The following is a 22,169-nucleotide window of genomic DNA, read 5'->3' as shown; positions in this document are numbered from 1 at the left end:
GCTTTTTGGCCAGTTCACTGCAAACTAGGTCAATTTGCAACTGTGTAAAACTGAGAGTCACATCTGAAAAGTTCTGGTGTCTCCTTTTCCCTCCAGAACATGCAGCTTCAGTTAAAGTGCTGATGTATCTCCCGATCTAAAATTGGTAAAAAGGGCAGAATAAAAAACATCTTAAAAATTTTTGTTTGCAGCTGTCTTCGTTATATTTTATTATCCAAGGCGCTACCCAGTTGACAAATTTTTTTGGGACAAGCACATTAGATACAAATATTAGATACACAAATAATGAACACAAACGTTTAAAACTCTGAAGTGAGTCTTTTCTTACATTTAGGTTGTTATACAAACCAAAATTTTCTACTAAAATAGGGATCTTATACATTAACTGAAACTTAAAAAATGCCATTTACTCCATATTGAGTGATTCTGCAACAATAATGCTAATTTTGCCCAAAGCGGGGATGATGGAAGGAAATAACAGTACAATTGATAAATACAGCCAGGAAATATATGAAATATGCCTCTAATTATAGAATCGTACATTTAGTCAACATCTGAGACAAGTGTTAGCTTTTTCATGTGTACAATTTAATATATAATTTTTTTTAAAAGTGCCATTCAAACTAAATTTACTTGCTTCTTACTTTTAGTGATCAACACTTAGTTTTCAAAAGTTGATGGGACAATGAACTGGATAACTGGGTGAAGATATCTCTAAAACTGCCTGTGGTACATAGAAAGTTCAGTGGTAATGCAGTAGACGTGGCCCCCTAATGTCCCATCACAAAACCAAGTTACTTAAGCCCAAATACCTAGTGCTGGTGAAGATGAACTGTATATGAACATGTGCTTCAAAGTAACCAGGTCCTGTAATGTGTAATGAGTAACGATACAGAGTAGACATTTTTAAAGCGGCTTCAGACACACTTGAATAAAATGAAAAAGTTGATCCAATAAACTGACATGATAGAAAACTTTAGATTTTGAAGTACACACATTTTAATTTCTCATCAAAATGGTTCTGGTCAATAACTCTATAACAAGTCACCATCAGAATCACAGTGATATATAGTGCACTGACATGAGTTTGGTTATATCCCACTTGTGTTTGGAGCTTACAATGAGCTCTAACAACTGCCAAAATATTAGGGATAGTTGAGTCTTTAATCGTTTGTAATAAGACTATTTACAGAATTGTTTGGGCCTAGAACATCTCATAATGTTTGTTTAAATTTTGATGTCAGTATCAGAACTGAAAAAGCTGGATGGCTGCCTCCCTACAAAACATAACACAAATATCAACAATCATGTTAAAGTAAATGATTAAAAAACACATTCCCACTTCTTACACTAAGATTTATCAATGCCAAGTGATTTATTTGAACAATTACACTACTATGACATAGAACATTGGTACTCTATTTATCCTATGTATTTTGTCCTTGACATTATTCAGCTAAACAACTTAAATTTTCATTTTATTAAAAACAAAAGTTTTTCTGTGTTACATTTTCAATTAAAGTTCATCTTTCACTTAAGCTGTCTTGTTATTTTGGCAGTTGTAATGGTCAGTACTGTGGATGAGTACTGTGTGAGGCCATTATGAAGTTTGTCCCCTACAGGCTTCAGTATCCTTCGTTGGACCAGGTCACCTCGTAGTCAGGATACCGCTCCTTCAGCTTCTCTGTGGTGACTGCGTGGTTCGCCCTGCCGTATCCCTGAGGGCAGAAAGAAACATCAATTTACAGTTTTAAAATGCTACACAATACAGTGTGTTTTAAAGGCAAGAGACACAAAAATTTACTCAAAACAGTTTTGTTGAGACAAAAAATGGTACTGTATGACGGTGTACCAGTACCAGTGTGTATGGAGTTCTTAACCAAAGAAGCTTTAATACAAATTACATTGTTGCTTTCAGTTAGGCTTATATTTGGAGATGAGCGTACATGGTTGGATTGGACTGAAATAATGTCAGACAGTTCCTTCCTAGTTATTTACATTATTTGTGATGTAATAGACCTATATAACCTGTATAGACAGCAGGTATCGATACTGAACAATTACACACACACAGGTAAAATGTGGACATTTTTGTTTTTTCTGAATGGGTTTAATGTACAGAGAAAACGATCCTATGTGTGCTCTTAACAGCATATCTGGTTCAGCTCTGTACCATGGAGTATCCATAGACGTGGATCTTCTTGGCCTCTGGTTCATGTCTGATGCGTCCTCCTCCGATGCACTCACAGTCCAGAACACTGCCCTTCTCCAGCTCCTCTGACACCTTCTCGTAGATGTCCGCTGCAGAGTAGACAGCTTATCAGTCAATACTAAATGCCACAACATACCCAGTTTTGTAATTGTTATTAGCAGTTCTCCACATCCATTACAAAAATGAAAGTCAAAAACTGAAAGACGGAGGATCTCATTTGGCCAAAACAACTTCCAAACATTATCTTTGAATTCATGTTTTAGAGTGTAGAACAATACACCGTAGTATGGTAACCAACTGAGATCAGGCTATTCAAATGTGGCTGTACAAAGCCTAATTAAAGATGCACTAAGTCTTTTTTCTGGCAGAGGGTCTGTCACATGGCTTGTTTCCATTGAGACGTCATTGCTTTGCCTAAAATGTTACACACGCGGGTATTACACATGCTCATCCTGATTCATTCAAGAACATGAATGAACTGGTGATGCACTGGAGACAAGCAGGTAGCAAACCCCACACCAGAAAACTTACACAGAGCACCTTTAATCTGTAGACAAACTTTTCTTCGGATGAAATGCTGAATTTGCAGCATTACAGATGGCAGTAGAATCACATATTTTAAATGAATTCTGCTCTACAGATCACATTTGCTCTGATTAGTATGAGTAGTTTATCATTGACTGTAGGACTGACCGTGGTACTCTGCCCAGGCGTACCCCCGCACGATGTCTATCTCAGAGTCATCGCCCTCCTCCCGGCTGTGCACCCGGATCAGCACATACTTGAACACCCCGGACGGGTCGATGTCAGCCCGCGGGATGTTGGCCATGAGAGCCGCTGCTTTAGTCTGCGTGCACATCTCCAGACGACCCTCCACAAAAGCAGCGAGCAGACAGGCGAGGAAGAAAAGTACCGGGGAAGTTTGCAGGGGCTCCGTGTTTGTTTTACGAGGAAAGTGAAATTTTACGACTTCAATAAACAGTGAGATTACGTTTTTCATTCAACACGCGGCGCAAGACTTGACACTTCCGGCAATAACAAGAGAACTTCCGGTAAAATTTGACCTTCAACATAAAAGCATGGAAATTATTGCGTTTTTTATATTTTATGTGTTTTTTTTTTATATATATATATATATAATTGACAGAACGTTAAGGCATTACGTTTATAGTTTACCTAAATTACTCAAATAAATAAATACTTTTCTCACTATCATTCATATGTTGCCTGACAGTATCATGCCTCCATTTAATTATATTTAAAGTGAATCTGACAGGTCAGACTACTAATTCAGACTACTAATTCAGGGAAAATGCCACTAGTTGTTGCTAAATAAAACTTTTCAAATATATAAGACACAGGAATAAACTTGAATTACAAATTGATAATAATGAATGTTAACCAACTGGAAAATCCTTTACATTCATCAAGAATGCCCACGAAAAATGTATTTATGCATTCCTTCTCTGAATGTAGGAACTCTTTAAGTGGATATATTCACCCTGGGACCATGCATGAAACACCCTTTACCCTTATTACCATTCTTCCATTTTAAGATACGCAAAGGTTGGTTTAAGTTGTATTTAAATGATTGAAATGAGTATCCACAGTGAGTCACTGTAGATACAGAAAGATTGTGAAATTTGATGTGAAATAGTTGTTTCAGCTTTCAGGTTTGATTCAAAAACAACATGAAGGGGAAATAGAAATGAATTATTGAATTAATTTCTTCTTTTTATTCACCAGGTTTAATTAGTAGGCCGATGTATAAACACATATTTACTTTATTTACAGTGCACAATCATTATCACAGTCAGTAGCACAGACTTGCTTTGCTGCCTTGATTTGATATACCACAGTTTTCTAAAATACAAGTTTCAGTGTCAAATAACATTATCCATATATAACAACGAGGCCTCATAAAAAAGTCATACGAAAAGTCTATAACAGTTGGTTGGTCAGGTTCTTCACATTGTTAGTTTACATAAAAAGCCATTTTAAAGCAATAAATATGAGATATTATTTAAAAACATGATATAAACTCTAACACAGTGGTTCTCAAAGTGGGGATCCCTGGCCCATGTGTCAGGGGTCACTATTAATCATTACTTAAATACTACAGTTTCTTACAATATATAATCCCACACAATAAGGAGTATGAGGAATTAGACTTTCATCCAAATTTGGTAATAAACATTAGAACTTCTGAATTTTATTGCAGTGCAGAGGATAATATAGGGTTCTGGGGATATTTTCATACCAATAAGGGTTCTCTAGCCTGCTCTAACAGTAAAAACTGAAGTTCAAATACTATGGAACTTCTAAATGTAAAAAAAAACAGTACATTGTTTTTTAGTGCAATCTCTTTTCTTATAAAATGCCTGTCCATTCCAGTTTAGTTAAGTGCTGTGTCTCAGATGGTGCTCTCGGTGCTGCTCTCCTTCTTCCCTCCACAGGCTCGCACCACCACACACCCCAGAGCCAGCGTCAGGACCAGGACCACCAGGAAGAGCAGGGTTCCCCAGGCCGCGGGTGTAAGGGCCTTTCTCAGAGGGGGGCTCTCAGCGGGCAGCAGGTTACTCAGAGTCAGCATGTAGCCCAGAGCCCAGCCCACCGACGTGCCGCCAGCCTGCACGCATGATCAACACCAATTGCTAACACCGTAGTCTACACTTTATATTATCAGTAACATGTTAGTAATTGTGCTTTTGAGATACTACAATGTGATGATGTGATACACCCAGATGGAGGCAGAAGACAGATTTTTCTATTGATAACATTGTACTTGTACACCATGAAATATCCAAAAGGTAAATTCACAGATGTTGAACCCGATCATTATGGACTGGACCCAAGAACTCACTGTATTACAATGGCAATCTGCATTTTAATAACAATTTTAGCTGACAGAGGTGGATCTTCATGGTTCTCAAACTGTGGTACACAAGGACCTCACCAGTTCTAGTATTTAATTATTTTACACACTCCTCTACTGGTTAAGTTCTTGTTTAAAACTACTTGGCAATGCAATGCTGTAGTCAAATTTTAGACCTGGTTCAGTCTCAATTTACTCCTGGAATAGTCTTGCACTAGACCTGATTAAGATCTAGTGGTACCTGGAGAGTCACATTTTCCTTGGGTGGTATTTGGAGTAAAAAGTTGAACTGAGAACTTGTAAAAACTGAACTATGATTTAACCATCTCCGCAGATTGTGGTCAGATCACAAATCAAAAGGTCATTCCAGGGCCGGACAATTCATTGAAAGATAAAGAGATGTTGAAGCGGTCATGGAATGGAGGAGGTTTTTGAATCAAGAGGTCCACAGCAAATCCTCAATAAAAGCATGTGGTTTAAAGCAGAGTTCAAGTTCTGGAGGATTTTTATTTATTCATTTTTTCTAATTTTTTAGGTTAGATGGCACTGATTAAACATCTGCATTATTTATGTTCATGAAGTCAATACTAAGAGCCATTCTAATTAAAAAAGACTAAATAAAATAAAACTGAGATCAATCAATGTCAGGAAAAAAAAAAAAAAAAATCCCATATTGCCAGCCTTGGATCATATTTAATCATGTTAATAATACAAAGTACCTTCTTCTGGAATGAAACTTGTGGAAAAGACATTTGATCGAAGCCGTATCCTCGGAGCAGCAGCACCTGCATAAATACAGCGGAGGCGCAGTAATCCTGCAGACGGGACTTCTGCTCTGGGGCCAGGGCAAGCAGCTGGAACACACAGAAATGCAAATGACGGTATTATGTGTATATTATTATGTATAACAATTATGCACAATATGCGAAAATGAAAAAATGTACTGCTTTATATTTGCTCAAACATATTTCCTTAGCATTCATACAATGTCAGCCTACTGTACCTCTAATGAGTTTTAAATCAATAAGAGGTCAGATGAACATTTGATCAGCCTTTCTTCTGCAGGATGTGCTAGTGCATGATTTAAATACAGTGGATTCATTCTGATCAAGTCATGACGTAAGAAGCATCAATCTGTTTTCTGTCTGTATTTGTTCTACAGAGTGATATCAGGCTGGTCACCACGCCCTCCACTGCATCTCAGGCCTGGTTAAACGTGATCGTACAGTCAGATTTGTTTATTTCATTGAAGCATGTGAAGTGAAAGAGCTTGTTGGTCACCTATTATTTACAAAAAAACAGTAAATATTTTTCAACCCCCCCATGATTTTTTTTGGCTTTATTTTTTTTTAAACATGCACACCCATCTGAACTCGGGGAGATTCACCGTTGCACAGACTCACATATTCATTAAGTATTGAAGAAGTGTGTATTCTAGATGTAATTTCAACATTTCAACATGCTCCTTGGCCTATTATAACCAGCAGAGGCCAGAAGCAACATAACATACTTAATCAAGCTTCAACAAGAAACTCACACCATAAAGTATTTTCCATTCATGGGGTTTAATTCTTCACTATCATCATTAAGCTGCAAAATGTGAAGTAAAACCCCATAGCTAAGTTAAAATGTTACATGTATCGTGTGCTGCTGTAAACACATTGATAGTGTAGGAGGAGGAGGAGCCTACTTGGTTAAAATTCAGGCCGCAGATCTGCTTGGTGGCTTCTTCCAGTTGTGAAGGCGTTGTCACGGTAACACCAGTCACTTTTTGCAGGAACGAGTGAGTGTAGAAGAAAGCAGAGAATGCCTAAAATGGAAGAAACATAAATGAAAATGTCAGTATCAAAAATATGTTTTTATGTATTAAGGATTGTATTCTTGACAAAAAAAACTCTTGGTAAATGAGTAATATGTAACGACTGTAATTACTGCACTGTACAAAGATGCGGGAAAAATGTAGCTAAATGATGCTAACAGAGGCACAAAATTATGAAATACAAAATAAAAATACCAGGATCATGTAGTGCGGGTTAATAAGAACATTTTAAGGCTTAAATGACGAGCCTGACAACAGCAGTTACAGACAGAGGGGCGACAGTTTTTCAATAGAAAGTGAACTGGAGCCAGAAGCGCACCTATGCTCACTTCCTGTTTGGAGTGTGGCAGCTAGCGGATTAACTGTGACCATTTATATATACACTCTATGGTTATACAGTGCTGAGCAGAAGTATACACTGTACAGCATATTGTTGGAAGTATTGTTTGCCCTTTGCTTTAAATGAATAACCTTCTGTAGTTCTACCCCAGTCTACAGACTCATGTGAGCGGCGCTGGCCCTAGAAGAGCCAAAGAATCATGAGGTCTGATATCCCATTGTGTCACTGACCATGAAGTTGCCGCTGACATTGGGCTGGAAGACTCCATCGAATGAACAGCGAGAGAAAGAGCACTGGTCGAACGAGAAGATCTGATTAATGATTCCCACACAGTTCCCGTAGTGGCCAGTGCCCTGGACGGTCAGCTCAACCTGGGGGTCAGTCTTGGGGTCAGTCTTGGGGTCAGAGGATGCTGGTCTGGATGAGGAGGTGCAGGGGGAGTTGAAGATGCTGTTCAGAGAGACCCTTTGACTGTGGCCAGAGGGGTAACACGGGTGACTGATGGGCCCCAATGTTCCCTGTGTCTGAAAAAAGAAAACAATCAAATAAAAAAAAATACTAAGTAATAGCTAACAGGATACATACAGCTGTATCTTATGTGCTTCTGTATTTATTTTAGTTGTACAATGTACGTCTGAAGCATGATCATATGAATCAGCTTTAACTTTCAATGGCAATAGTAAAAATGCGTACACATGATTATGATTTTTAACAAAGTCAGAACAGTGACTGTTCTTTCAAACAGGGAAAGGTCTTTACATTTTTATTCTTATCATCTGCTGTTATTTAAGAAATTGTAGACTTGTTTCATAATAATCTTCAATTTCGTGATTTTGCAATTTAAAAACAATCTTTATCAAACAAATGAATTAATAGAATTATATAAAATGAAAATGCTTTTGTATATAATGAACATGTTGTTTTATGTAAACATTGAACTTTATAATGTATACATATAAATACATTTCATTTAAAAATAACTTGTCCCTAAAAAAGTGATCAAAGGTATCAATATAATGTGCTTGTGTTTGCTCTAAAGTTGTAGTCTATGACTTTTTTTTTTGTTTTTTTTGTTGACGCTTTAGTTACTGTATAAAAGAAAACATAAATTGTGATAAAATTGAAATTGTGATCTGGCTCTAAAAAAATCGTGATATGATTTTTTTTGGCATATCGCTCACCCATAAATTCTTACAACAAGCTCGGTTAGCTTTAGTGTCACGTACTGATACTACTGATGCTGTACCTTGACCAACTGAGCGAGGATCCTCTTGAGCACCTGGTCGCGGCCGTAGCAGAGGAAGCTGTGGGTGTACAGGGTGTAGTGCTGACCGTACAGCTGCAGTCTGACCCTGTCCCTCTCATCCTCCACCCGGTCCTCTGTGGCAAACGTGATCTGAGTGGACGCTCCGCCGAAGTCTAGAGCCCCCACAGTGCCCCTGCCTGGACTCAGCCAGTGGCCCACGAAACTGTACTGGAACAGCACAACACAGGGTTTAATGGTGACTAGATCATCGCAAAAAAACATTTGTTCAGTATGAAGCCTGCCAATGGTTATGGCTATAGACCTGGTTTCTTTTGTCAAATTAGAAATGTTAGAAATGTCTTCAGATCACATATCTGTAATCTGTGCACTGCCTTTGTGACATGTGATGTGAAACATAATAAATAGCTGTCATATCCCCTCAGTGCCACTAGATGTCCTCAGCTGTTCTCCAGAATGAACCCCGTCCCACAGTTGACAGCCTGCACTGTCCCAGAGCAGTACCTTGATGAAGTTTTCCAGCAGATAGTTGACAGTGACCCAGCCGTACGCCCCCTCCTCCTCCCCACTCAAAATGGCCGCCCCCCTGAAGTCAAAGGGGTACGACCTCAGCTTCTGCTCCACCTCCTGCAGGATCTGAGTCGACTGCTGACTACTGAAGATACTGGTGCACACAAGGAGAATGGAAACACAGGAGTTAAGCCCAAGAATAATCATGAAACATTAAAGGCATCGCACCAAATTTTTACTGTATTAAAAACATGAAAAACAGAACCAGCTCATTTTGAACAGCTTGCAGTTGTTCCTCGCTTACCTTTTGCACTTCATCCTAATTTATTAACAAGATGAGTTTGTAAGCACTTTTCATAACTCTTTTCAATGACCAGTGCATAATTTTGCTGTGACGGTAAAAACATCCACCTCTTGATTATCGGACAATAAAATGCTTATACAGTGGACTTATTTTGGGGCAAGACACATTTTGCTATTACAGCTCCTTTAAAGAGGGAAGTATTATGGAAAATTGACTTTGTGGAGCTTTCTATCATGATATAACATTTTTCCCTCATTAAAAACATGTCTGAAGAGGTTAGATGTCATCCATGCGCTCACAGTCAGCAGTAAGATTGTCCATTGCTCCGCCCACAAGCCTATGCCATCCATGCTCCCACAATTCTCCATAAATATACAAAATGAATACACAAAACTATACACAACAACTTCACAGACCTGATGTAATGTGTAGTAGTTTCATTAGTGGGATGCAAACTGATTGTGTTGTGATAGCGCTCTGAAGGGGGAGTGACTTAACACAGGGAGCAAAAGATACTTATTAATAATACCATGAATAAAAAAAAAAAAAAGTGTGGCTATGTATCTGCCTAACCTTCTGAAGTATCTATACAGTTAACTATTACAGGGTCAGATTTTAGTTACACAATATGGGAATCATGTCTTACTTTAGAACAAAATGACAGTGTGTTCTTTGGGAGATACTTGAACTTTTGGCCTGTTACACCGCTACTGCGATAAATGATAATATTGAAACTACTTTATACCACTGACGCAATAGAAATAAAGCAAGATAATCCCAATTAACCATTTTTTAGTAGACAACCCCCTGCAGCAGCAAAAATAACAAAAATCTCCCTTATACTGCAAAAAATATATACCCACGATAAATATTGAGCTAAAAATATATTGCTCCAGCTTTCATATATTGAACGATGAGTCGATATAGTAATTATCAAGACTCAGATTCACAACCATGAGTCATTTGCGTCCTCAGATACGAGGTTCAAATCAAATAGAGCACTTACTGATAACAACTGTACTGCTGTTTTGATCTTAATTACAAAAACACAAAAACACTGGCCAAGTTGATATGTTATAATTGGCTCTCTAGATAATTGTCCAATCAGAAAGCAGAATGAGCCTCACACGAGTCTCTCATTTGGGTTGCCAGTTTCGACGCTGAAATCTTGCTGGTTTAAACCTCAAAGGACTTTCTAATCTGAATCCCAGTGTAATGGCAGTTTCATGTATTTACACAGGCATTTCTTATTTGATCCATGTTTTATGTCATGATAACCTAACTTTAATCCCGTTCCAGCTCAGAGAATGCTCCTCCTTTGCTCATTGGGCCAATACTCCCAACGTTCCTGTTCTTCTCTCTACTCCCATGATCTTGTTATCTTTCTTTTATGTCTAGATCAAGGATGTGTGAGGGTTTAAAGGCAGTGTCATGTCACGAGATCAAATTTTGAAATGGGGTATTTTACTGAAGATACACGATAATATTGAAACTGACACAATAACCTTAAAGCAGAAATATCCCCAAGAAACGATTCTAAATGTGCAATACCAGTCAAACACACGTAGGACACACGTATTTCAACAGTGGTGGAAGAAGTACTCAGTTTTGTTATTTAAGTAAAAGTACAGATACCAGAGCAAATAAATACTCAAGTAAAAGACGAAGTACAGTATTACATGAAAAATTCTACTTAAAAAAACGGCTGTAAAATGTACGTAAAGAGAAAAAAGTAAAAGTATTTCATGCAGGTTTTTTTGTAGTCTCTACAGCTCAAATCTAAGCGTAGTACAAAAAAATAACTTCCCCACTAGTACTATGAAAAAGTGCCATGAAAAATATTAACCCCCAAAACTACTGTTCTACTGTTCCATCGATTATGTATAGAACGATTAGTCAATACAGTAATTATTACAGTAATTACAGTAATTATCCTGACAGGCCTACGGAGCTGTAACTTCTTTCCTTATCTTTGCAAGAATACTGAAACACCATAAAAACAACTCACAACTCTTATTTCCTCTTCATGTACAAGAATTTACATTACACCAGCACCTGCAGCCTCATGAATCAGTGCTAGTGCAACACCTACAGCTCAGTGAGTGAATTCTGGAGGTTCTGAGCTTTCACATGAGGCCTGTCCATAAACTGAGAATGAGAAAAACTTGTATGTGTCCTCTATCTGCAAGTGACTGTAATACCTTTTTCAACCAGTCAGAGTGCAGTCTACACACACTTCCTTAGTTTTCATGATAAATAACAACATCACTATTTTTTTTTAGCTTTCTAATATGTTATAACACTGTTCCCCCCTCAAAAATATGCCTGAAGAGGTTTTAGATGTCATCCATGTCTGTTTCACTAATTCTGCAATCTCCCCTGTGCCATTTGAACCCTTACAGTTCGCTCATAACATGAAACGTATAAAACATGTTAATATGTTGTTTTCGGTGAATATAACACTTTCAATACAATAAAAGGTAACACAGTGATCTAAATATGGTAAGTGTTAGCAGTTAATTCCCCACAGAAGTAAAATACCCCCTCTTTAACACATTTGTGCTGCTGAGAGTTCATCCTTCACTGTGATTGGTTAAATCCACATGTCACTCACAGACGCTGACCAATGGGTTTTAGGAAAGAAGCAAGAAACTGACAATCACTGAATTACAATGTGCTGACATGTATATAATGGCACATCGTCATAAGGATTGTTAGCTCTTCGTTGACACTCACTGCAGCAGCCTCATGCCCGCGGTGGCCCCCAGGTACACGGGGGTGGAGGGGTGTCTCTCTTTGGGCACGTCCTGCATCGCCTGGTTCAGACAGGGCTCCAGACTCCGAGCTGCTCCTCCACGCTCCCCGGCATAACTCGAGATGCCCCCACCTGCACGCAAAGGTGAAATCGTTAAATATCACAGGGAGAAAAAGTCCCCTAGGTGTTTTTGCAGTGCCTTGTGCTTTTGTTGTCTGGTGGATTTAGTGTGCCCATCGCTCGCACACTTGTAGGAGGCATTAAACTGATCTGACGAGTTTCCAGTGTTCCACAGTGAGGAGGAGGAGGAGGAGGAGGAGAGTTTAACAGTGATAAACTCTAACAAGAACATTTGGAAACTCTTAGAAATATAGTCAGAAAAAAAAAAGTAATAGCAGAATACATAACTGTCATTGGGATCAGAATAATTTACATACATTGCATTTGGATTATTCTGTACTTTGGAGATCTAACCGACCTTTTGTTAATCTCGGTTGTAAATCTAAACTGCTGCAAGTGAATCATACGGGTGGTTTATACTCGAGGCAAGTTTTTTTTCTGCTGAGGGCTGGCGTTTTCTCACAGATCAGGATCAGAGTTTACACAGAGGACAATAAACACGTTAGGCTGTGTCACGGAGCTTTTTGATTGGCTGTCAGGTGCGTCAAGGATCTTTGATTGGTTCGTCAGGTGCACCACAGAACTACGCAGCAGACTCTTGTGGATTTGACGCTCGATTATAAACCAGCCTTTATTGTTTAACTAACAAACTAGGACGTAAATGCATCCGTTTACATGTTTGATCATTTTAACAAACAGAACTACATACTACTGTTGTACCTTTCCGCAAGACACTTCATCCAAACATGTATCTGTGCAACTGTGAGAATATTGTTGGTGATTGGCTCTTGTTGGATTAATGCTTTTTTAAATACAATTACCATGTTTATTTTCTCCTACCTATTCGTGAGCACATTTTACAGAGCACTTTAGCCTCACTGCATATCCAAACCCGATCCTATAGTTTCATTGCACATTTTTAATAGAAGGATAATCTATCACAGCGTTTACATAATGTCCCGCCCTGTCACTCGTTCCCCTGTACAAGACTGTGTTGACTTGTGTGAATGTAAAGGCATACGCGGCACCGGTCGGGTTTATGTACCGAGCATGTTTGAAGAGCGCACTCGAGGCGCACAGGTCAAAGTTCACAGAGAAGATGTGGATGAGTCAGTGGATCATAACAGTTTGTGTAATAGAGGTCTGAGTCAGGCTGCACGGCTCACTCACGGCTGTCAAGAGCTGGGACACACATGCCGCTCTATAGGCCGACATGACAGCAGTGCTCAGTGTTCAGTTCAAGCGATAACAATGTTTTTAGGCATATTTTTATAATGTCAGTGTCAGTTATGGCCTGGGATAACTATTGCACCATTCCTGTGATATTTTTTTTGGTGATATTGTGATTCAGTGCTACTCTTTTGCCTACGCTCAAACACACTCAGCCTCTGCACAGTTCTGAACAAATGAAAAGTGGATTTAACGACTTACAGTGAAGTTTGAACTAATAAAATAAGCAAGTGACTTTACCTCTTAAAGCCAATATAAAGGCACATGAATTATGATCAAATCTAAATTATGATCCATGAAAATCGTGATCTTTCTTGGATATTGCACACCCCTTTTGTCATTTTAATGCTGAATCCACTGACGAATACCAGTATGATTGCCTGGGAGTCAGAACACACACTTCTTCCAACACTAGCCTCCCTCGGCCTGTCAGATCCTCTCAGTCTCTCAGTCTGTAGTGCAGTTTAAGACCAGACTAAAAACCCACCTCTTCTCCCTGGCATTATGTTTTAGCTAGGCAGGATGTCTTGGTGTTTTATTGTGTGCGTCATATTTTATGTATATCTGTTTTTGTTGAATTTGTGTGAAGCACTTTGGGCAGCTTAAGTTGTGTTTTAAATGTGCTATATAAATAAAATTGAAAAAACTTTACAAAGATGTGAGTCTGGTCTCCTGTGAATCTCTCCAGATGATGAGCGTGATTGACAGGTGGGTTAGCCAATCAGAGACACACATGGTTCATCCGTATCAAAACAAATATGTCTGAAGGAAAGGAACTAATATCACAATAAACACTGTTAATCTGAGGTGAAATACATTTGACTTTGTTTATAAATGACAGGCAACCAATGAGCTCCTTCATTTCACATGTGTCACTGAAATAAACAAATCTGATTGGATGAACATGTTTGGTTCTGGCTCGAGGTGTGACAGAGGGAGTGGTTGCCTGGTAAATACAGACTGATATCTGTCAGGTTTTTTTTTATACAGGAGGATATCAGTCCATCAACCAGGTAAACACTATGAATCAAACTATGTCAACACTGAGTCTCTAGACCAGGACCAGCACAATATTAAAGGACTAAATGAAGCACTTTATGGCTAAAACAAACCATTTAAAACGTATTTTCCTGTTTTATTAGGTGATCGGTGCTGCCCAAAGCACAAACAGGCTTAACTCCTTATTACATGTGAATTCTGAAGATGATTTTTGCATATCCGAGGGTTAATAATTACTATCAAGAAACAATCTTGTAATTATTAGGATGTATTCAATGATTTTCTCAGTATTCCAGGTAAGAGAAAACGTTACCTTTGACGTGACACTCGCTGTGCTGGGTGACGATGCCGGTGCCGTTCTGCTTGTCTGCTCTCCACTTGTACACGTACAGAGCAGTGTGAGAGGAGCCTGCATCCAGCACGATCCCATACTGCAACACACAGCACAGCACACGCTCACTGCAGATAACAGGGACAACTCTTCTCTTTTAATGTTAATTTTACGATGATTATTTACATTTAGATTTGTTTGTATTGTGATTTTAATGTCTTTCTTATTCGGTAAAGTGCTCAGATTGTGCTATACAAATAAACTTGCCTTGCTTTATCTAAATCAACCGGTTATATTTATTGTAAGTGAAAGGAAGCACAAAGAGGGCCAGGTCAAAGGTCAAGCTTCTAGGTGTGTAAGGAGCGGCTTTGCACAGTTCAAAGATGTCATGAGCTTCACTCTATGTCCAATATGAATAAAAGTCGATCAGCAATTTCCAGACTGTGTTGCTTGCTACTCGGGTTGTCAAAAGTATCAAAAATCAGATACCATTTGATAATAAAACTAGTATTTAGCAGGTATAAGAGCACATATACCTGGACGATTGAGGGATTACACAGATATAAGGCCACATGGGAATATAAAAGAAAGTACTACTATTTAATGTTGCTTTTTATTATCGTGGTATCCAAATCGGTATTGAGTGTCGAGTTTATTCCTCAGCTCAGTTTCACAAAAGCATAAATTCCTGGCTCTTAATCGACTACCGTTAATGGCCTTCTACTATAATCTTGACAACATTCCAAGGTAAAGATGCTGTAAATCAGGCTTTTTTTAATCTAACTGCTCAATAAATAACTAATAAATAAGTCTATAATACTAATGAGCAAGATTTTTAAACTTTAGTGTCAAGGCAGAATTGTACACTGCCAAATGAAAAGTAGATAGAAGCACCACTCCAGCACACGTCCCCTGTATCCTCATCGTCCCGTGCTCATTACTCTCTGTTAAAGACTCTCTTGGGGATTTGCCAGCAGCTAACACAAGTGCTAATGATGCGTCTGTCCACTTAAGTCTGCGTGTGGTCTTTGTGTGGCCCCTAGCGCAGTTTAGTGCACTACTGAATTTCACAAGTAACCACGGGATATGAGCCTGTGAATGCAGGAACTACAGCGGGGGAAGAGGGACAAACCTGAGCGGAATATAAAACACAGGGTTACAAAAGTGTACAAACCCGCGGGCTTACAGTAATCATGTATTAGACAAGGGATAGGAGGCCGATTTGGGATTTTACATGTGAAGTATTGAAAATCAGATACTCATCAATATTAAATCTAGATATCGAGCAGGTATTGATAAAAAAATAAAGTCACATACACAAAATATAAATGAACCTTTCCTGAATAGCTTTAGAATGATCTTGAGTTGTATCCGCCCATGGACCACTATGGAAGAAAGTACTATGATTTTGTGTTTTATTATCAGAAACAGTATCAGAATCAGTATCAGAATTGGTATTGAGTATCAAGTCCATTTCTTACTACTGAAATCGAGTTTGAAATAGCTAAATAAACTGTCACTTCTGATGATGAACAAGAGTGATCTTCTATTTCATTCCCAAACTTGAGTTGAAGCTAAACTCTGTCATGTGGAAAAGTCAAGTATTTACCTTGGCTTCAGTAAGATTAATGAGGGGTTTGGTCTACATTGTTTGAGCTTGAGACAGACAAATATTCATGTATTTATTTAGTCTATTTATTAGCATATTTAATTTCACACAGAGCATGCTCCATTGTGTTACCAGGGCAACTGACACGTTTGAGTTTGACACATTTTCCAGTTTTGTGTGTAATCCCTCAGCCTCCAGGATGATCCATAGTAAAAGCAAAAACTAATGTCATAATTACTGTTTTGTGCTGATGCATTCCACAGCAAAAAATACTGACTACATGTTTGAGCGGCTGATTTGGTCCTTTCTGGAGCAGCCTCTGGTCCATGATCAGACTCTTATTGATTATCAGTCTTTCATAAAGCTCTATGTCCTGTCGTGTTTATCGTCTCTCCCTCGTCCCCTCCTCAGTCCCAGTCCCGGTGTCTCCTGTCAGTCTGTCCCAGGTCTCACCATGAAGCCGGGCGCCTCGGGCACGTCCCTCGTGGGCAGCGTGAGCAGGAGGATGGCCACGAGCCCGAAGAGCAGCAGCGCGAGAGGCACGAGCGCGCAGCGGCGAGGGGATTCACGCGCCATCGGTCCTCAGCTGCACCGAGACCGGAGTCCACGGCTCTCGGCACGGACACACGGACTCACGGACATACGAGACGGACACGGAGAGAGAGGGCATGTCCCGCCTCTTTTGGCCGCCTCAGCTTCACCTGACACTGCTGCTTTACATAAAGTGACGACGGAGCGACAGTATCTGCCTCTCCTGTGTCCTGAACCTGTCTCCTGAACCTGTCTCATAAACCTGTCCTCTGAACCTGTCCTCTGAACCTGTGTCCTGAACCTGTCTCCTGAACCTGTCCTCAGGGACTAGAGGCAGTAGGAGTCCGTGTCATATACTTCATGGCGCACGTGTGTCGTATAAACGCCTAAATGACTTTTGGACGTGTAAATATTGTAATTAATAATAGAGTACAGCTGAGTCTCTCAACGTGGAACAATGTGGACACCTCAAACACTGGAGTGTTTTTAATGAGGCAAATTTAGTAAGAAAATAGAAAAACTCTGCTGCCCCATAGACTGCGCCGGGAAGTATCTGAGTACAGAGTAACTGTGCTCAGGTGCAGTTAGGGTACTTTTTCATTTGGCAGTATTTAGAATATTACTTTTCTAAAATCAAAGGAATACATGGTGGTACTTGATCACACATTTAGTCTTCAAACTGCACATAATCAGAAAAACAATAAACACTGCTCCTGTGAGGCGTGTGTGATTTATCCTTCTACAGTTAGTGTTAGGAAATGCTTAACAAATAGTGAAACAAACTTGAAGCTGTTTTTAATCCTATGTTGTGTTTCAACGCTATAATTTAAATGCAACTCTGCAGGAAAGTATTCTAAGTCCTCAGAATACAGTACTCTGATCAGTCACAAAATACATTACAAAATACATTTTAATTCAGGTATTCAGTATTCTGTAACTAAATACATTTTCAAAGTATTTTTTCCATCACTGTGTATAGCTACTAAAGTAAATCAAAGCAGGCACCACCGCTGTTCAAAAGTAGGTCTTGGACTATATCTTAGCAGGTGGCTATAGGCCTACTATAAGCTTTTACTTAACCTGCAGCCTTTATTAGGACTATGTATATGGCATAGATGAAACATGTTGCCATAAATAACACGATTTTAACAGAAAAGTGATATAAAAATGTGGTAATCTGTGCATTTACAAATAGAGAGGCTCTGTGTAATGAATAAAATGTCGGGCTGATTCTTTGACATTCAGGCAGGTCACTAGGGTCCAGAGTGCTGTGGGGCTGCAGCCTGCCTGCCCCTGCAGGACACAGGTGAGTGTGGCCCAGACGCTGCTCTTGTTTTAGGGCAGGATTTGCATGTGAAGAGCAGCAGTTGACTGTCTTCAGTCCTCATTTGACTGAGAAGTGACAGGGACTATTGTGCTCAGGCTATTTTTGCCCTGAACTGGAAGTCTTTAGCAAATGAATCACTCAGTGGTGTCTTCAACATCAATCAGCATTTGTACTAATTGACTAAATAAATTATGATTGTAAGGATTTGACGACAGCAGAAACGAGAAGGCATTGCTCAATATGTGGTAGTGAATGAGTTTATTCTGTTATTTTACAGACAAATACACACAAACCTTTCTCTATAAATGCTGTTGTTGGCGCCTGTGCTCTTCTGCTACAGTTTGGGTCAGATACATGATCAGGTCAAGGAGGTATTGAGCCTGGGATCCAGAGTACACACTTCTTCAATACTTTTTGAAGATTTTTTTTTCTCCGTGTTATCTTGGTGAGAAATCGTCGTTCCCAAAAGCACTGACGTTAGAATCCTTGTAGAAGTGTACTCTCGAAACATTAGGTCAAAAATATTATTTTCGTCAGTTCTCTACAGACATCTCTTGAAACATTTCAAAGGGCAAACACAGAGCTTTGGTACATGATTTAAAAGTTTAGTTAAAGGCAAACGATCCAGGGCTTGACTGGTGAGACGCTGTATATTGGGCTGGATGGAGTTTGTGTTGAGATTGGAGTGAGTTTAACAGTTGGACACAGTGGCCAGAGGGCTCGGGGTAGCACTTTAAGAAACAATTTATATCCAGAACACATTAAAGTGATGTTCCTCCTGTGCTTTAGCGGGGTCAGCTTTAACAGTAAATAGTCATTGTCATCGAGTGGTCGTTCATATGGATACTGGAAAATCACATGACTTATCGTTTAATTTGTGTTGTAATGAAAATGGCCCAAACAGGCGACGCATATACAAATAGAGGCAAGACTTTACATTTATACAGGCACAAAAGTAGATCCTTATGATTAACACAGAGGGATAGTCTCTGCAAACGTGATCCCAAGTGCATATGTTCATGGACCATCTCAACTGGACAGTTCATGAATCTAATATCAATATTTGATGGCTGTGTCTTGGTTTTCCTGGGATTTAACGTCATCCCCCGCACTTGTACTGACTGAGCAATGCCAGAGAGATCATTGTTTACTTTCTCAGTTAGAGTGAGCTGCCGAGATGCAACAAAGGGTAGTGTCGTCAACGTACAACAGGTAGACATTGATGACTGACGATTGAATAGCATCATTTGGGATAGATCATTCATGAACAATATAAATAAGGTGGGGGCTAGAGTGCTTCCCTGAGGTACACCTGAACAGACTGGGCACATCTCTGATATTGTGTCATTAATTGTGACAGCTTGTTGTCTGTCAGTTAAATAGTTTACAATCCACTGTCACGAATCAAAGGCCGCACTAGAAGTCTGCCTGTGTTGGCGCTAATCGAGATGGGTCGGTAGTTCTGGGGATCTGATCTGCTACCCTTAGCTTTTGGGATTATTCCGGATTTGATTGACTATTTAAACAGAATGTTGAGTGGTAGTGAGAGGGATTCATGGCAGTTTCTCAGGATCGAGTTGGTTATTCCATCTGGCCCTGTAGATTTGGAGGTGTCTCGTGTAGCCAAAGGTTTGACGAGGTGAGTCTCATCACCGTTGAATCTCTCCGAGTTCAGGTGGGCATGATTGACCGGTGGATTAGCCAATTAGAGACAGGAATGGTTTGTCACAAGGGACCGAAAAACATCACGGATTTCTTTCTCACAGAGGCAAGTCATACTAGCACTATGAGTTACAATACAAATTTTCAAACTCAAATTTGATACTAAGGACTAAATACTCAATACCGATACTGATACTTGTGGCCTAATATCTGTGTAATCCCTCAGTCGTCCAGGTAGGTTCCATAGGGGTCCATAGGCGGCTACGAGTCTATATCGTCTCATACTTGTCCTGATACAGCTCAAGATCATTCTAAAGTGAAAATGACTTTTTAGTATCAATACCTGCACAAATGAGTATCTAGTTTCGACAGGTATCTGATTTTCGATACTTTTGAGAGCCCTTAGCCCTATATACCACTAAATATATATCAATACATGTGTAACCTCTTTGTAAAGTAACGTAGTAATGAAAAATGCTCAGTGCCGTCAGTTAAATATGAGTATAATCTGTCTATCTAGTGCAGAAAATATCGAAAACCATTAGTGAGTGTCAGAGCAGTTGTAAGTTCGCTTTCACTTGTACAGATTTTGTTTTTCCCAAGGCTTAAACCCCACTTTGCAAAACAAATGAGCTGTGACTGTGGTTTTACTGAGAAGAGAGGAGAGAAAAATAACAAAAGTGAGACCCCTGCTGGTCACTTGGTAGTTACATCTGAGTAACTTTTTAAATAAATTATACTTTTAAGAGTACTTTTCTAGCAGCGTATTTTGAGTTTTGGTTACTCCTCCCACTGTGAGTACAAGTGAAGCTTTATTTTGACAATATGAAATTATTTGAAGACTTGTGCAAAGCTTTTTCAGATATGGTTTAGTTTTGTATTGTTTTTTTGGTCTCTATCCTTTGAAAATACTCACACTTTTTTTTCCCCCTACTTGAATAATACTTTTCCCAAATACTTTTACATACTTGAGTCATTTCTTTGACCACTACATTATGCTTCTACTTGACTAATATTATTTTGAATCTGGTGCAGAACATCTCTGTTTTTTATGAGCATAATGTTTCACAGTTTCTTCAAATAAAGACTAAACTAAACTTACTAATGTTATTTTTACTTACAAGTACAGTTGGCTCCCGACCTCTGTCGCTGGGTTGGTGTTAACAGTGTCAGAGAGGGCAGTAGTATTCTGGATTATGTACTCCCTTTTTAACATGATATTAGTGCTGACTTTAGCTTTAAATGTATTCACAGACGTTCTTGAAGTGCTTTTGATGTCGGACCATTTACCATGTGTCACCATTTTCGTATTTATTTTATTCCGTCATTACATTCAACATTAAACTTTATTCAACTTGTATAACGTTGTACATAACATTTCTATCATGACTGAAAGGGTTTAGGCTGAAGTAAAAAAAATACTTATAATGCCTAACCCATTTTAATAAGTAAGTTAGCAAATAAAGAGGAGGTGTTATGGGAAATGGAGTTTTTGGAGCTGTCTGTTATAACATGCCCTCTTCAAAAACGTGCCTTTTATATGTCACGTGTGTTTGAGTCATCTTGAGGTCACTATTTGAACCCTCTACATCCCTCTTCAAGACTACATAACCCGGAAGCTCTCTCTGCAGCAGTCCAGCCCATGTCCCGCACGGCCATTTTCCATAAAAACACAAGCAGACATGAGCAAACACAAACATGAGCAGTTGTCCAAATTTATATGACTGGCTGAAATAAAACTTTCTTGATTTAAAATTGTGCGGAATGAGCAGGTCGTCGTTATAAACAGCTCTCTTGCCCTTCCATCGTCCAACAGATGTCCCTATGTCAAAAAACCTTGGAGTCACAGTTAACAGCTCTATTTAATTAGATAAGCAAATGAGCACAGTGGTAAAAACAAGCTTTTTTCAGCTTAGACGCAGAGCTAAAGTGAAGTCATACCTGCCGTCAGACCAGCTGGAGGGAGCAATCCATATGTTCGTCGCTACACAATTGGACTATTGTAACTCACTGTACTGTGGATGTGATGCCGACGCCTACAGCTGGTACAGAACACAGCTGGACACCTCCTGATTGGCAAAAAACAGGGACGGCGTGAGACATTTTTGTTTGGAGGAGCTCAGGAGGTGCTAAAGTCTTCAATGTGTGTGATCACTTAACATGTTTAGAGCTTGATTTTTGCCTCAAACATTGAAAGTTCGAAGTCTGAAAACTCAACTTGTTTGCGCTGACTTTAACACCAGATGATGTGTTTTTTACCTCTTATTTTCTTGTTTTCTTA

The 22,169-nt window shown here is 39.2% G+C and overlaps 2 protein-coding genes across 3 annotated transcripts; both read right to left on the bottom strand.

Annotated features, from left to right (window-relative positions):
• Positions 1–187: 187 nt before the first annotated feature.
• phpt1 (phosphohistidine phosphatase 1) lies at positions 188–3,259 on the bottom strand. The gene is made up of 3 exons (XM_033976101.2): positions 2,906–3,259; positions 2,174–2,301; positions 188–1,718 (listed from the first exon to the last, which is right to left on the bottom strand). The coding sequence occupies exons 1-3, from the start codon at positions 3,210–3,212 to the stop codon at positions 1,626–1,628; spliced, it is 528 nt and encodes a 175-aa protein (XP_033831992.1). The 5' UTR covers positions 3,213–3,259; the 3' UTR covers positions 188–1,625.
• A 671-nt stretch (positions 3,260–3,930) lies between these two features.
• On the bottom strand, positions 3,931–17,094 carry entpd2b (ectonucleoside triphosphate diphosphohydrolase 2b). 2 transcript variants are annotated; one of them, XR_004542084.2, is made up of 10 exons: positions 16,822–17,094; positions 14,742–14,859; positions 12,061–12,211; positions 9,015–9,174; positions 8,493–8,720; positions 7,477–7,770; positions 6,778–6,897; positions 5,807–5,941; positions 4,330–4,841; positions 3,931–4,285 (listed from the first exon to the last, which is right to left on the bottom strand). XR_004542084.2 is itself a non-coding variant. In XM_033976230.2 (9 exons), exons 1-9 carry the CDS (start codon positions 16,942–16,944, stop codon positions 4,626–4,628), a joined length of 1,545 nt encoding a protein of 514 aa, XP_033832121.1. In that variant the 5' UTR covers positions 16,945–17,021; the 3' UTR covers positions 3,931–4,625. The 2 variants fall into 2 exon arrangements, 1 of the variants encoding a protein (XP_033832121.1); XM_033976230.2 differs by having other exon boundaries at positions 3,931–4,841; positions 16,822–17,021.
• Positions 17,095–22,169: the final 5,075 nt, after the last annotated feature.

This window comes from Periophthalmus magnuspinnatus, chromosome 12, assembly GCF_009829125.3.
Source record: "Periophthalmus magnuspinnatus isolate fPerMag1 chromosome 12, fPerMag1.2.pri, whole genome shotgun sequence".
Classification (NCBI taxonomy): domain Eukaryota; kingdom Metazoa; phylum Chordata; class Actinopteri; order Gobiiformes; family Gobiidae; genus Periophthalmus; species Periophthalmus magnuspinnatus.
This window is presented reverse-complemented; position numbering and strand designations above follow the sequence as displayed.